The sequence below is a fragment of the Gavia stellata genome, chromosome 8, assembly GCF_030936135.1.
Source record: "Gavia stellata isolate bGavSte3 chromosome 8, bGavSte3.hap2, whole genome shotgun sequence".
In the NCBI taxonomy this organism is placed as follows: domain Eukaryota; kingdom Metazoa; phylum Chordata; class Aves; order Gaviiformes; family Gaviidae; genus Gavia; species Gavia stellata.
In genome coordinates this window covers 26490692-26508355 of record NC_082601.1, presented here as the reverse complement: position 1 = coordinate 26508355, position 17664 = coordinate 26490692, and the positions used below count along the sequence as shown (strand labels likewise).

The following is a 17664-nucleotide window of genomic DNA, read 5'->3' as shown; positions in this document are numbered from 1 at the left end:
GAATATTGTGAGAGAAGGGTGGGTGCAAAGCAAAATCATGTCTCCATCAATGTATTTCTCCTTTATTTCTTCTAGCACTTTTTTTTTTAATTTGTATAAAGCAATCACGGTCCTATTCTGATCCTCAGTCTCTCCTATTGACACTGCTCCATAGCTGTTTTCAACAATCTCAGCTATCAATCAAGATATGAAGGAACTTAACAATACTTTATGAACAGCACATGTAGTTAATTTCTTTTTCCTTCTTGCAGCACATGCTCATCTTGTACAGAAATGTGCTTAAGAGCAACATTTTCTCTTTGTAACCTTTTTACTGAAAGACAAGTATATCTAAGCAGCAGTTCTGTAGCATATTAATAACATACAGGTATGTATGTCTCTACTTCTTTCCTGGAATATGCAAAATAAATACTTCTTTTGTTACAGGAATGTCAAGGGTTTGTTAGCTCATGAGCTCTCTGTCAGCCCTTACCGGAACTCCAGCTTTGTGTTGTACGTAGCACTTCACATCAATGTTTTTAGGCTCTGGAAGCAAAGAAACCTTTGCTTTTCAAGATACGTTTTGACAAACTCTGAAGAGAAATAAGCTTTTGCTCCTCTGAAGAGCTTCTTGGAGGGAAGTATTAGCACAACTAGATAAAGCAGAAAAGAGCTATCATTGTAACAGCAATCTTCTCTTTGCCAGAGTGATGGTTTAGAATGACTACTAAGTCGCAGCCTGAGTCTTTAATGACAATCTTCTCCTTTCACACTTTAGATTTTGACACGCTTTCCTCAAAACAGAGCAAACAGATAAATTGACAAGATCGGACAGAGAGAATTCAAATGTTTGCTAATGATATGAAGCTTTTTTATGACTATCAAATAATCACAATTAAAAGGATTGATATTTTGCTAAATAGTCTCAGGCTAGCAATTCTTTTTATTAGTGCTGATACAGTTTACAAAAAAAAGGAGGGAAAATAAAATTACATACACAAAAGAAAACCATTCCTTGACATGTTAATTTGTTAACTAATAAAAGCATTCTAGACATGTCGAATGGCCTTCTTCAGAAAATATATGCAGTCTTCACTTTAATAAATGTTTGCAAGGGAGTCTAAGTTAACACAAATCATACACAAAGAAGTAAGACATTCACCTAAAAAAGTGCATAGGTTCAAAAAAAGATAGCCCTTTCTTCCTGGGGCTCTCTTTCACATCCTTGTGTAAGCTACCTTAGACTTTCTCAATACTCTTTCATATATGCAGTACAAAAATACAGGAACTAGGAAAAAAAGGGGGTTGAAAAAATTTTTATCAGGGTTTTTTTATTTACATGAAATCTTATTCTACTGGGAAAAAAATAAGTATGGATGTAACAGCTTCATTTTCAATTCCAGGATAAAGTATTTAATAAAAACAGAAAAAGAGAGATGTCAGAACAGCAAATAGCTTTACTAAGGCACACGTTTATTCTGCCTAATACATTTGTATGTCTTGAATGTGGCTAATCCCAATCATGCACAAGTGGCTTGAAAACAGAAGGCTTCATATCATACACGCCATTACCCTCCCTCTACTTTTGACTTCTGTGTCTCCTCTCCTCTGAGGAAATGAAAATAAAATCATGATTCTCTTTCTTCTCCCCCATTTGTTTCCCAGAAATCCTAAATGGCACTTCAGAAGAGTTGCACTTCTTCCCTCTGAGTGCGTGCATGTGTGTGTTCACACACATTCCTCACTGATCCCAGACAGCCCATTTTGGATGAAGTTGCAGTTAGAAAACGAGTGCATATTATGATAATATCAATCAATGTTTGAGGACACTTGAATTGTATGAATATTCATTTTTTTAAAACGCACAAGCTGACCTTTTAGTTTATATTCTCAAGTAGAGTGAGACATGCTCATGTAGGTATGGACATGCATGCATGGTAGAGGGGAAAAAATGAGACAGGAAGAATGCAAGAGTGACCATGTTCTGAAAACACCACTTAAAATTACATGTCATAATTTGCATCGGTAATTAAGCTTTTATGTGAGCAATTTCCCATGTTTTGTAATAGAAGATAGCTCCATATACCATTTCTAATCAAACTGACACAGTTTAGAAAGAGAAATCCTTCTTCATAGCACATATCTGAACTTCAGCATTCTCCATGCTGTCTGCAAAGCACTCCTAGAGGTAAGATAACTCAGATAGCAATGTTTATAAAGCTCAGAGAACGTGTACACATGACCCTGTGGGACAGCTTGGCATGCACACTATCACTGCCAAGAACCAAACCAAGTCTCCTGCACAGCCTTTTATTTCCTCACAGGTCTTTCAGACATTGTGCTGGCTTGCCTTATAGACCAGGCTATCTGTATCTCCTTGATTGCTCCAGCCCATTTTATTTCTTTAACAGCTTTATGGCCAAGTCTTTCTTTGAAAGAGGCAGCATCTCCATCTATTAATCTCCAGGATTGTACTCTGGGAAATCTTGTCTCCAAACCACTACAGATATTACCAAGGGCAGGGGCACTCATGATCCAAGTATCTATTGATTGGACACGGCCCATCCTGTCCACATACACACAGATGTACTTCTTCTAGTTGCCATGTATCTACCATGTAAATTCTAGGCAGAAACACAGGTGCAAGACGAGGGACATGTGCTGCATGCCTGCAGGCTGGCTTCACAACATACAGACATCAAGCCTGATGCATTCAGCCTGAACTGGGCTCCTGGGCATGTGTTGCTGCCAATGTATGCCAGCAGCCCTGCCCCCAAGGATTCCCAGTGCTGGAGCAGGAATGCCTCATACTTTCAATGCATCCATCAGCATCGTTGCTTGGGGGGGGCCTGCCTCACCCCAGGGGTCAATCTGCACCAGTTGCCTCTGAGTCTCACTTACACAGGTTCCTACCCCATCCCCGGACAAATCTGTAGTCCAGAGAGTTTCACTTTGAAAGTCTTTACCTTCTTCTGAAGGTCTGATTGTGCCATGTGTAGATGTTCACTCATCAAGTAGTTCACTGTTATCCATTTGAGTGATGAAAAAGGAATCTAATGGGCCTGTGGTTTATGATTTCATTTAAGACAAGGGCTATGGCATTGAACTTAATGTAACAGTCACGTGGGTGTTCTACAGCTTCATAAGTTTCAGACATTTTTTCAGATACTGAAGTAAGACCCACTATCTCCTGAACCTAAGGAACATTTTCAGACTCTATTAAAGGCACAGGAAAAAAAATATTGTAGAGTAGCAGCAGCTAACCAATTTAAAGAATAACTGCATGTTTTCGTTAACAATTTTGCCACTTCATTCTTCGGCTCCCTCCGAACATTTGCTTGCTCCAGTGAGTTGTTGCTTTTAAAGTACTTACTTATTTAACACTTCCTGCTCTAATGCTGCTTCAGCTGTATTATGTTAAGAGAGTTGATTTGGAAAGAGAGCAAAAGAGAATTACATCACTGTAATAACAGTACTTGGCATTTAGTAGCATCTCCAGTTTGAAACTCTCAAAGATATTAATAATTATTATTGAAATAATTCTCAGAAACTACTGAGAAGTAAAAATGCTCTTAAAGGTCTATGCTTTGCTACAGAGCAAAGCTAGGAATAAGGCTCCATGTTCTCAGGTCTGTACTATATTAACTAGACAACTGTCCACCCTTGCCTGCAATCCTTTTAAAGTCACGGAGAGACAGGAACAAGTGAAATTTACAGGTAACAACCAAGAATTTTTTCCCAGATGTCACATCAGGCTGACAGCAGTGAGCGAGCGTGTAGGTTGCTACTCAATTTAAGAATAAAGAAGGGATATAAATGTGCTCAGACTTCTCTTACAGATGGAATATATTACGTTATATTATATTGCAATCTTGTATAAGCAGCACTGTCTGAGGTACACTGGACAGATAGGCAGGTACAGTAAAAATGCCAATCAATTATATTGTCATTGTTTGAGGCAGAAATCTATAATGAAGCCACAAAAGTGCCCTTGATACTGTGCCACTGATTGTAACCGGTCATAAACAAAGACAAAGTTGAGTTTGAGGTATCTCAATATATTAAAATCAAAAAATTAAACTACATGAGCATGAACACTCCCTCCTACCCCCTTCACAAACACTTACACATCTAATTGTTCTCAGTCTCCCAGAAAAAGCACCAAAACTCCTTAATGAAATAGCATAATGAAAAGAGAGAGACCCTCCCAAAGGACTTCAATTTCCAGCAGGCAAGATGCACCTTACCCTGCCAACCTAGCCTACCAGGGAAAAGCACTAGTGGCTGAAATCCCACAGCTGCTGCCACCACAGCGGCTCTTGCCATGACCCTTCCCATTACCATTGCTCTGCTACTTCCCATTGAGCTGCCAGGACAAGCGTAGCAGCAACAGGAGTCAAAGCAAAAGCAACAGCAGGTCTCTCATGTTAAGCCCCAGCATTTCGCACTATGTAGCTTCAGTCTCAAATACTAGACCGCTTTTTCTATGGGACAGATAAAAAGTAAATCTGCTGTTGCTTAGAATAACCACATAAAAGATCTTCTTAAACATCAAGCAGTTAGAACATGAGATTGTTTCCAACTGTTTTTTTTCCTTCTACACATCAACCAGCTCTCCCAGATACTCCTGGTCATGAAAAAAACACCTCTCCCCTTGCGTTCCTTCTCTCTACTCTGCCCTTACTTCTTCAGCAGTTGTTGTTCTCCCTACAAACCAGTCCTTGCTTCTTAGTTTCATGTTCTACAACCTCACAAAGTATTTGGCCCACCCAGTTCTCTCTCCCCTACTCATTTCTTTCACCTATTCATTTCCTGACCGAGAGTCTCACTCTCTAAATCAAGTACCTTTTGCTTTCTACACTGCACAGCTGAGCACTCCATTCCTGGCACTTGTTACTTCTCCCTCCCGCACCACCCACTTGCTGTGGCATGCAGATTGCCCAAGTGAACTCAGCTTCACAGAACCCGATGATCCCTGTAGTACATCTATGAAATATTTGCAGCTCATTAACTCCTGGGAAAAACTTGATGACAGTTTTCTTAGCGAAGAGACTTCCCTTCATAATTCTACTTTTACTCTTCTTAATGTTAGCTGAAAGCATGAAACTCTAGATATGACATAGAACCCATGATCTATTCCTGTTATGCATATCTCTTCTCATTATGCTTTATCATTACTTGATGAAAGAGACAACAGACAAGTCACCTCTCTCTTTTTCTGCTCCCAATCTATGTCTGTCTCATCTAATCAGCACTTTATGCTAGCAACTGCCTTTTATTACATGCTTAATACAGTGCATAGCACTGTGAGGCCTAGATTTCTACTGCATTCTTATATCCAAATAACAATTGTTAGTCCTTTTTTTCAGGTACCATGCATTTCACCCCCAGATTCACCTTGCAATAACTTTTTTATAGTCTTCCAATTACTCTATAAACTAAGGTTTGGTTAAAGTTGCTGCAGACAAATTACTCAATCCTTCCATCATCATTAAAGTCTTTATATCTACAAAATGGTGATACCCACCTTAGGAAATACTGCTTTCAGGAGACTACTTTGACAATTAAAAAATAGTCGTTTTAAAAAGCTAACTAGGCATTTTCCAGCACAAACCTCTAGGCAAGACCAGAGCCTTGACTTTGGACTCGCGCTCTGCTCCTGAATTTCAAGGCCAGGTAAACATCTTCAGCCCAAACTGAGCCCCTTCTGCATGCCTTGAGTACACCCCTTCTCCTATTAGTCAATATTTCTCTTACAGAAAGAAAAAAATAATCACATTAAAATCTGAAAAGCAGATGACTGCTGCTCTGGAAAATCTTTCTTCTTTTTCCTTCAAAGCCCCTATCTTTCACTCTTTAAATACGGCTGAAAGACAATAGTCATTTGAAATATGCGAACTCTCCGAGTAAAAAGGTGACCACACAAGGCTAAATGCAATAGGACTAAAAGCTTTTCTCCTTTTGTGTTTGCTGTGTGGGAAAAGAACCAAGGACTTGTGGAAACAGCAATCTTACAAAGAGAAACAGAGAGAGGAGGAGATAACAGCTGATCATCCCTCCCCCCTAGAAGACCAAAACCAAAATTGAGACATTAGAAGAGAAATCCTCGCATTTAAAATAGCAGACATTGCTAAATCCACTTCACATCATGTATTAACTATCCTTTAGATGGTTGGCAGAAAAGTCAAAATCTCTCCTTTGTTCAGTTTCATTATTATTACTCTCCTTCTGTATCACTCCCTCTGTTTAATATCCTGGGGTCAGGCCCCAATTTACCAAACTGCACATTGTTAACCATATAATGTATTTACTTCTTTCTGCCTTCTCAGCACAATATTACTACCCATGCATTCCAGAGAATATATAACATATTACAGTCTGCAGTATGATTTGCATACTTACTAATAAATAAAATATGGAAAATTTATAAAGAACTTATACCCATCAAACTGAATACACAACATATGATTTTATCATATTCAGCTGTACTTTCTAAAAACAGTGTTTGTTTTCTTCCTTTCTGTTGTGCAACAGAATATGAATAGCCTTTTCAGGGTTTCACGAGGGATGAAAAACGAGAACCTCCCTTTCCAGCATGGCCCACAAAAAAGGCTGTCAGAATTGCAGTTTTTATGCTCACCTTTGTATGGGGACACTCTTAGTTTTCTTAGGGAGATCCCCTGACAGTGGAAATGACAGGGGTTCTATGCTCTGCAACAGCTCCACAGTAGGAGAAACTGCTGTTGCTCCATTCTAAAGTATTCCTTATCAAGGACACCACAACTGCCCTGCCACCCTGCTCAGCTCAGGGGTTAAAAAAAAAGGTTGGTCCTGGGCCTTTTTCTATCTAATAGTCGAAATTAACCACGATTTTGATGAAAATGAATGACACTAAATTTCCTACAACAACGAAAATCTGAACCCAGTTTTTTTGTTATTGCTGGCTTCAGTAGTCTGTTCATTAATCAATTATTTAGTCATAGAGCCTGCAAATTGGCAATGTCAAAGCTTTTGCTGACTGCTAATTCTCTTAGGTGATGTATATTGCACAAATAAGGAAGCTACATTAAAATGCCAGCATTATATACAGCACGACATTTTCCACTCTCCCTGAAATGATTTATCATAGTCATGTTCACACTCATTCAGCCTCCTGCGCCTTAGTTTATTGGGAAACGGTTCCATAATTGCTGGTATGACTTTGACAAGAATTATACAATGAGAAGATTTCAGTCATTAAGAATCTAGAAATATCAAGTGTTACCCTCACACACGACAATGAAAGCTACATTGACACCTCATCCAGTCACATCACTTTCCATATCCATACATATTACCCCTTCAGGAAGGGTGCTTTTCTTCTAGCTGCTATGAAGAGTCCAAGGAGGCAGCAAGAGAGAATTTTCAAGCCTTTTGAAAGTAAAACCCAACAGCCCCCAAACCAAAATCCCCTACCCCCTAGCTATCATTGCATTTGGGGGAAAGCCTATGAAAACTAAAACATAGACAAATAATGCCACAAGTAAGGAAAGAAATTAGAAATACAATTGTTATAGTAGATGGTACAATGAAGCTGGTTGATTTACTGTGACTACATGCACAAAGGAAACATTTGTACATTTATTTCCCTGGATATAGTACCACTGCACCTCACAATGTGTTGCATGCTGTAGTTCAGTTTCACTGCAGAAGAAATTGCATATTGGATATTTATCTGCCTTTAACACTGAAAGCACTAAGGCAAAAAAATTAATGCCTAGCAGTAGCCTTTCCAGTCCACATTTACATGCCTAAATATACTTGTTAAGCATCATCAGACATTATTGGATCCAAGAGAGCTCTGGATGCATCACACCATCAACCTCTTCAGCATTATTTTAAAATCATGCTTCATGTTTCAGTGCCCAAATATGGACTTAAAGTTAAGCATCCATTTCATTATGATAGAGGTATACCTTGCTCTACCCCGTTGCTATGGTAACAGATATGGTAGTCATTAGATTTATGGTAAAATATATTCCCTAAAGGTAATTTTTTTCATTCTCACTTGCATGATCATACCAAACCACCTAATTACAAAGAGAACTCAGAGGATATGCTCTTAGCTGAGCTCAGCAGCTCCTACCAGTCTCGCATTCACCTTCTTCAGGTTTAAATGCAGGAGATAAAATATACTGATGCTTTAAACAAAACATGTCAAAATTCTTGCTCCAGATGGAACTAATGAAAAATTAAGAGGAGATCATATGCTAACTCAGGACTTAACTGAGTACAGCTATCCCAAATCCTGTACAGCATGAAAGGAAAAATATTTATCACCTGTGAGAACATCATTTTTGGCTTCACCGAAAAGCAATGGAAATGATTAAAAAAATTCCAGACACATTTCCTGCCTGTTATCAAACACACATCAGAATTGTTCTCCTGGTTTAACATTTTAAACATACCTTACGGTGAGACTATTTATATTCAGAACTATAAATGTTACAATTTTCATCAAAATTCTCAGTTTTCAACATTTTTATAAGTCAGGTAAGGGAAAAAAACTACTTCAGCAGCTGAGAAAATAGTGTCACAGCTGGCATACAAGTAGCTAGGAAAATGTTCTTAAGCTACAGCCATTCAAGTAAATGCATACCCCAGCAAACAACTATTTAAGTTCTTTTCCTGCCTCTTTTCCTTGTCAAGCTGAAAAGAAGCCAGTATTGCATTTATGAAAATATTTTCACAATATTTTAAATTACAAAGTTGTTATATTCTTACATTTTCTACATTTCTTTTTTTAAACATAATGATGTCAAACTAACTCAGAGGCTGATTTAGTGTTCGAGGTTTCCATGGATTGAAGTTTTAAAGTATGTTTCTGTTCTAATCAAATTTTCAGTATCAACATTTGCATTTGTAACTATACATGTAACAACCTATCTGAAATCTAGTGGGTAGCTCTGATACTTTGTGAAGTGCTCCCACTGATGCTGGGGCCAGACTGTACATCCAGCCCTCAAAAAATCACAGGAATGCCTAAGTTGTTTTGAGGGGAAATAACACAGCCCTCAGCTCAAAGGGATCCTGGAGAAAAGACATTTTACATCCACATAGACAAGGATCTCTTGAAAATGGAAGTCTAACATAACCGGACTAGAGCTATATGACATGGGACAATCAGTGTAAATTTGTAGTAAACCAAATAATATTTAAAATGTTAGGTGTTTCTATAAAGGATGAACAATATGATGTTTAAATTGAATTGAAATATCACCTTGTAAAAAGGTAGTACATCTCTGTGGTTAGCTTTACAAAAAGAGATATTCACAGAGGACACAAAACAGTTTGAAGCAACGGTAAGTTCATGCTGCCAAAGAAACCACTGCCCGAAATACTTCAGAGCATGTTTCCTACTTGTTGATGTAATTATATCCTTCCCACTCCAGCGCTACCCATAGGGTCCATGTTGTTTCTGAATCTTTTTCAAGCCACTTTAGAAAGTGGCCACATTACAGGAATAAATGAATCATTTCACCAGATGTTACAAATGTCTACATCTTTTCCTTACCTGCCTCCTGTCCCTCTGAGACGATGATGAAGAGGAGGCACTTCTATGTGATGGAGTGGATGTTTTGTGAGCTGGAGATATACTCTTCTCCTCTGAACTCATCTTTGCAGAAAACTTGTAGTAATGATCTTGTGCTCTGATCACTCATGTACAAAAAGGCAAGGAATAGTCTTCTACATCCTTCTGTTTCACAATTTATGGACAACCAAAGAGGAATCCAATCTCAGCTGAACTGCACCTTAATAAAGAAAAATGTGAGAGAAAGAGTGAATGAATACACCCTAGCTCCAAAGTAGCTCTGCAGCAAAGAAATCTGTTGACAATCACTATTTAATCCAACACATCTCCCAGTTTTTTACTTCTCTTCCTAACAACTACCCAGTACAAACACAAACACATTGTTCTGCATTCTCACAAAAGATAAAAGTGGTATTGCATTATTGCAAAAACCCCTATGGGAAGGCTTAAGGAATTCACAGCAATTCTCAGGCAAAGTTTACAAATCCTTGACAAGTGGTCATTATCCTATCTTGGATAATAACATTATCATGTAACTCCTCAGGACTTCCAGTACAACACAAATACCACTGAACACCCCATTATAATCAGTACTTCTTAAAAATCCTGCAGTTAGATTAAGGACGCTGGCAAGCTGGTTTTTAAAAGCACCTCTTTCAAAGATGGTGGCCTCACTGAAGGGGCGGACAACCCAGTTTCACAAACCAGCACCTTTCAGAGGGTGCAGAGGTCACCACACGCTCACGTCTTGCTCTCAAAGACGACTGAAAGACAATACAAAATGTTTTGACCAGAAAACACTCTCAGCCACAAGACTGTGGCCAGGGGGTATTAATCTTTTCATGCGGACAAAAACTTCAGTATATTTGTTGAATCCCAGGTACAAAAAAAAAAATTGTTGATGAAGGCAGGAGCTACCCAGGGCCTAGCTCAGATACTCCGGGCTGCCATGTTGGGTGCAGTGCCCAGGTCTGCGAGGAGAGGCTGGGGCTGCCCTGAGCTGGACACAGCCGGTTTCAGCCGGCTCCACAACAGCCCCACCGCAAAGCACAGCTGAGCCTGCCAGCAAGAAGGTATTTAAGAAAGGGCGGAGAACACCATAAAGGCAGAGGAGGAACAAAACAAGCGACAAAGAACCCTGTGAACACCAGGGTCAGAGAAGGAGGAGGGCGAAGAGGTGCCCCAAGCGCCAGAGCAGAGACGCCTCTGCAGCCCGTGGAGGAGATGGATAGTCCTGAAGGAACTGTGGCCCGCGGAGCACCCACGCTGAGCAGACTTTTCTCTGAAGGACTGCAGCCTGTGGGGAACCCACATCAGAGCAGGGGAAAATTGTGAGGAGGCAGGAGTGGTGAGGAAAAACTGCTATGTACTGACCACAAACACCACCACCCCACATGCCCCTCAGGGCAGGGGGAGACGAGAGGTGTCAGGAATGAAGGAGTGAAGCTGAACCCGGGAAAAATGGGAGTAAAGGTGGTGTTTTAATGTCTTTCATTTCTCACTGCCCAAATCTATTTTAATTGGCAATAAACTGAATTTCCCTAAGCTGAGTTTTGCCTGCAACAGTAATTGCTAAGCAGTCTCCCTGTCTTTACCTCAACCCACGAGCTTTCTCATCCTACTTTCTCCCCCCATGCCACTGAGGCAGGGGGGAGTGAGCAGCCAGGTGGGCATTTGGCTGCTGGCCAGGGCTAATCCACCACAGCTACAGGGGCCGTTCTTTTTCCTGTTTACTCAGCCACTGCTATGTGTACTACCTCTTTCGAGTATTAGATGCTTTCTCTCACTTTACTTCTCTCTACCCAAACCTTTAATTTCCATCCAAGAACAGAAAAATAGATACTTAGAGCAGCACAGAGGATATTTGTGTCAAGAAACAGTCAAACACTACTTGTCAAACACTACCAAATTGTTGCAAGTACATCACCAGTACATCATGACAATTCAGGAACAGAGTTCTATGTCTCAGTGCTTAACAGATTACTTTTTGATCTTGCTTCAGCTGATAGATACTGTGTCTGATCTTCCATTAACCTTAGATAAAATTGTTCCCTGAACTACATTGTCTGCTTGAAGCTAACATCTATCTTCTCCACCACCCTCTCTCTAATTTTGAAATAGCACCCTTCCACATGCATTGTGATGACAGCACACCAAGGGTCAGCACAACACAGCTAGCTTTAGATGAGTGTGGAGAAAGGTGCTGTCCTGCACCATGTTAAATGAGATCAGGACAAAAATACATTAACTAACACTCAGACATGACTGCAGGCTCAAGAAATTATGACTTATTGAAGACAGAGCTCTAGCTTCTCCAATGACAACAGATATCCATGGAAGAATATCACCCTGAACCCAGATACTCGCACAGAGGCAGCTAAACAATTAATTACATTGTGCCTTGCGGCCACCAGCTTCCAGATACTGCACCCTAACAAACACCTTCCTGCTGGAGCCAAGATCTGTGATGACTCCTAAGTGACAGACACCTTTTCTGCTTGCTGTACTATGTTGGAATGACTTCACTTTATTAGTTATCAGCACTTTTGCAAGTACAAATCTCATCCGTATCTTATGGATGAGCTTCCATCAAGGAGCCTCCCATAGAATTACAGATCCCACTTAATATCCACAGAGCCCACATAGCATCCCAGTGGCATGACCCGGAGGACATGGCTGTTCCACCAGCAAAAGCTGTCCACATAGCCTGAACATCTTGGTGAATTCTCTATTCTTTTCAGGAAGACACCTTCCTGCTAGAAGAAGCCTAAGAAGATGTGTTATGCTGGAGCTGCTAGAGCCAGCTATAACAACACAGAGGTTGCAGGAAGAAAGAAACAGGCTGCACAGCACATTTGTTTCAGAACTTCAGAGAGAAAACATAATGAAGTTGCACCCAAAGAGAGGCTTTTCCTTCTATCCTAGCATACCAGGGACTGCTGATCTAGTTTAACAGCATTTTCATGTCCTAGAAGTGCATTAGGCAAATCTTAGCCAAAGAGGTGTGGCAACAGTGATATCTTCAGGTCTATGCAATTCTCATATCAATCGAAAATCAAATCACAAAAATTAGAACATAAAAATTATAATCCTAGTTCACAAAGCTGTGCAGCACAGTTGAGTTATTTAATAGCTAAAAGGACAAATTTTCAGTCACTTGCAGCTATGACGTCACTGAAATTTTTTTAGCGGAGCAGCCTTCAGGCAAATGAAAATCAAATCAGTTTTAAAACATCTGATCTTCACTCAGTTGACTTATGTGGAAAAAATTATATTGGCACAGGAGGACAGTGATCTGGCACTTCAAGTGTGTTTTTAAGGCTCTCGGGAAGCATAGGTGCTGTTGTAAGAAGCAAACACAATGCTAGCAAGCGGTACACAAGAAAAACAGTTCAGTAAATAGTTGCCAGGTTTGAGATTCTGTGAAGTACGGGCTTTTTCTTTTGAAAAGTATTTAAAAAAAATAAAATAGTGGCTTACACCTGAGCCAAACTCCACAGTGGTTCTGTGGCATTGCCCAAGCATTAAGAGCTGATCCTAACCAACAACTTGCTCAAACCACACTGATTTATCGATAGCCGTCTCCCAAAAAAGATATATAAAACTAAACCACCCCCCTTCACACTACAAGAAGAAAACATTTCTTCTTGCCTTATTTAACAGCAAAAATAACTTCAACACAAAATTGGTATCACTTATACATAGAAATTTCTGATCAAGAAACAGTTCAGGGTTAAAAGTTCAAAAAAAGGTAAGTGGGATATTTGACAAAACAAGCACTGTAAACACAACAAAAATATTAATGCAAACTAGCAAGAGCTAGCATTGAGCTTTTTGTTACTGTTCTTGCACATTGAATTTGGATTCTGATTCTCTATATTGCTAAGAGCTTATCTTCCAATTCTGGCTTAAAATTTGGGTAACACATCTTGTTTAGAGCATGTTAGAAGGAATAAATGCAGTGAAATGTATGTAAATAGACGCCAGTCTCTCTGTAACTAAGATTGAAGCAAACAATTATAAATCTAATTTTTTGGCCAACAAATTCAATTTACCAAAATTAAACCAATGCTTTTGAGACATTTTTCATGGGCTTTTTCCATCAGTCACTAGCAATTTTGCTATTGACTTCAGTGGGAACAGAAGCAAGCCATATACCATAGTAGAATATTTCTAGAAAATAATAGAAAATCTAAAAACACATTCAAAAACTATGATGTTGGGTTTTCAGTGGGTGGGGGGTGTCCCCCTAGTAATTGTGCATTTGTTCTGATACTGTTTCCTGACAAAAGACCGAAATATCTGACTCATTGTACGAGGCCAATTTTATCATCCCTTTACTTCACAGCAAACATGTCTTCAACCTGAAAGTATTTTAATTGATTTCAGTTGGACAACTCAAAATGAATGGCATTATCTGGCATAAACAAGGATAGCAGTATTGGCCATTAGCTATTAATCACTGCTTATTCAAATATCATTGACCTGTACGCTGCATTTTGCACCACACAACTAAATCCCTCATGAACTGTGCTCAAAACCACCTGCCAGTTTAGGACCATAAGTGGATTCTGCCCATCAATGTGCGTTGGCTTGCCTCAAAGCTGCTTTGCCATGAGTTCCCAAAGCAGGAAATATATTTATTGCTTCCAGCGTGTAAGAAGAGACAGACTTCCTGGAACATGAAAACCAGACACTGCAGAAAGATTTCAGTCATCGTAAGTATCAATTGCCCAGCTGGGAGTTTTGTCTTCAACATTTCTCATTAGCATCCCAACTATTTTGGATTTAAAACATCATTTGTAATTTTTTAATCATAAAAATTGTTTACTGGTTCTTCAGTACATTCTCTTCTAAGTTATTTACTTATTTTGTCTGTAAGGTGATGTATATAGAAAGGTAAGATGCTCCGACCAAAGTCAAGGAGAGAGCAAGTCTTGTAAGCAGAACATGCAGTGAGGTCTTTAACTCTGATGTGTAAGGGAAAATACCATGTGCCATGACTGTAACATCCTCCAGATGAGGCAAAACATCTATATCTAAACCTATTCATAAAGGAATACATAATTACTGTACAGAAACTACAATAAGAAATTAATTAAGAAATATACTAAAGATTCTTTACTGAGTAGTCAAGAAATTGTTTATTCTTCTTAAACATTTGGTATTGAATACTTCTTTTATAAATGAGAACTATTCCACCACATTCTTGCAGTTCACCCCTCTATGTTTATTTTTTAAGCTAGCCTTGGAATTCAAGGTGGGATTTTCCCAATAATGTTTTTGTGCTTGATCTCAACTGTTACAGCTTGTCTAAGCCTGAAAAAAAAAAGTGGAAACCTAGGGATTCCCCATTCTTTCTCTACTTCAATCTAAGATTTGAACATCTTTTACTACATAATTATTTGTTCCTCATTTATTCTTAGTTCATTAGTAGTGTGGACTGTTTGGTTTTTTTCCCTGGTGTCTTAAATCAAGTATTAAATAGGTCTTAAAAATAAAGTCATTCTTCATTTCCTTTCCATCCACAAAGGGTTGGTGTTTCTTTCAGTCTCTTTCTGTCTAAATAAATAACTAAAGGAAAATCACATGCTTTATTTCTCATATCAGAAACCACTGTTTTTTACACTAGATATTATGTTAGCCCAGAAGTCCCGCCTTCTATCATCTGAAACAAAATTATTTCAGATGCATCAAAATAAATGACCAATCCAGTACCAAGATGTAGTGTAATTATTTTCTATATCAATGTTACACTAAATAGTTTGAAAGACAAGGAAGCACTGAGAGCTACTTACTGATTTCTCTTCACCTTCACCTGTAACCCAGGTTACAATAACATGTTTGATTCAACATGCCTTAAAAGTATTTCCTGGGAATTCTGTAGACTGGACTATTCAGTAGTATAAAAATACTGAAGACGACACTGATTCTCCGTATAAAAATTCATTACTTTTAGTTTTATTCACTGAACAAACTACATTGTATCTGGAGTTACACAGATTGTCATTATTTGAAATTTCATTTTTAAATTGAGTATTTATATGTTACTGGCTAAAATCAAAAATAAAAAGAAAGAAAAGAAGAAGGGGGAGGAATGAAATGGAAAAAGGCTATTTTTATTGGAAAAAAAAAATGATAGAAGGTTTAAAAGGTCCAAGTGAGATACATATGCAAGGAGTGAAATGAGACAATACACCAGGGAGCAAACTGAGCAAAGACATAGGAGACGCAAGCTGTATAAACTGCACAAAATAAATGGGCGACACAGAGGAGAGAAGCAGCCTGTGGAAATGAGTATTAGCAATAGCAGAGGTATGGATATTGCAGCTATTTCACTTTATGAGCTGCCACCGTAGGCAAGTCCATTGACGCTTGTTAGGGAATCTTTGTCCTCTCCCAGAATTTGAAGATGTTACACTGAGCCTGCACAACTGCACCAACTGCAGTGTGGTTTGTGAAAAAGCTATTAGTAGAAGTGACAGAAATGTACAAATACATGACTTCCGTAAATCTAGAGTTATAAATAAACCTGCATGTCATATAACAGATAAACAGAAGCTCTCAATGGGTAATTCCAAATGAAGTCTGGATTCAAATAACAGATTTCTGTAATAAATGTTACGTTGTTTCTCACTCTGATTGATTGATTGATTCTTTTCTGCAAGAATGCCCAGAGTGCTTTATAGACTGTTTAATATCTTGTGCAGTATTGGAGTAATTTGAGAAGACAATTTAGGGTGCAGAACTGAGTCTCTAGAGATAAATGAACCAAAAAATATGCAACTGTCACTGGCATTATTTCAAGCAAAGCATCTTCATGCTGATCTATCAATATGGGGCTGTTTTTCGTTTGCGAGGGAAGACGTTTTCTGTGGTGCTTTGTGGCTGTATAACATGGTCATTCTATATTCAAGCACCCAGTGGAGGCCAGCCTTTGTTCTCACATTGTTAGAAATACGTAACTGCCAGCTCCCTCTTTTACTGCTGACCTTCCATGCAGGAAAACCATAACCATGCTTTTCTACAGTACATCAACGTTGTTTTCTACCTGAAACTACCAGAAAGGAGTTCATAGCGAGGTGGGTGTTGGTCTCTTTTCCCAAGTACCAACTGATAAGACAAGAGAAAACGGCCTCAAGTTGCACCGGGGAGGTTTAGATTGGGTATTAGGAAAAAATTTGTTCACCAAAAGGGTTGTCAAGCATTGGAACAGGCTGCCCAGGGAAGTGACTGAATCACCATCCCTGGAGGTATTTAAAAGATGTGTAGATATGGCACTCAGGGACATTGTTTAGTGGTGGACTTGGCAGTGTTAGGTTTACGGTTGGACTCAATGATCTTTAAGGTCTTTTCCAACCTAAATGGGTCTATGATCATGGAAGTTGCAAATTGCGTTGACCAAGTGCAGCAGTGATGATGACCTGCCCGAGATCATGGTGTTGACCAGCTGCCTCTCCGCTGTGGGATGACTGGGGCATGCACTCAGCCTCCCTCCTACAGCCACTCCACTGCTGGGCTTCACCAAAACTCTTGAGATCTCATGTTTGCTTACAAGGCTTACTGCGTGGTTAGATGTGGGCACTCATCTTCACTCACCAATTACTTTGTTTGTTACTTTAGCTAAATATATAACTAGATGTACATTGTAGCGATGCAGCCACTAAGCTGAATTTATAAAAAAACCAAAGCCTTGCTATTTTATGACTTATTTCATACCATGATAGAAAAAAAGCACTACTTACCCATTTTACACATGCAATTTCCTTTAAACTCTGTCAAGATTAGGTAATTAATTGTCTAAGACACAATGTTTATGTCAATAAGAGCAAAGTCTAAACCTGTATCACTATTCTTAATTAGGCTACCACTTCTCCTTGACTGGTAGTCAATAATGCAGCAAAAGTAATGGGAAAAAAAACCCATATTTCATAGCAGTCATGTTTTACAGCCCTACATTTGACAACCTCCCACAACAAGCATTTGTTGGAAGAATTATCCAAGAAATTAAAATGAATTAACATGGTGTTTCCCAAAACAGTGACTAAGTTTATTAATGGCAGTGTTTTTTAAAGTCCTTAGGCTTTGCTTTGGGGGTTGGATTAAGGGGTGGT

General features: G+C 39.0%; 1 protein-coding gene across 4 annotated transcripts in view; it reads right to left on the bottom strand.

The window, feature by feature from the left end:
- Positions 1-9637, bottom strand: part of OSBPL6 (oxysterol binding protein like 6) — a 50791-nt gene extending 41154 nt beyond the window's left edge. For 3 of the 4 annotated variants that reach the window (XM_059820077.1, XM_059820079.1, XM_059820078.1), the window contains exon 1: positions 9533-9634. In XM_059820077.1, the coding sequence (XP_059676060.1) occupies positions 9533-9634 (102 nt within the window). Of the gene's footprint in view, positions 1-9532 lie in introns of all 4 variants that reach the window. The other variant, XM_059820080.1, reaches the window with a different exon arrangement.
- Positions 9638-17664: the final 8027 nt, after the last annotated feature.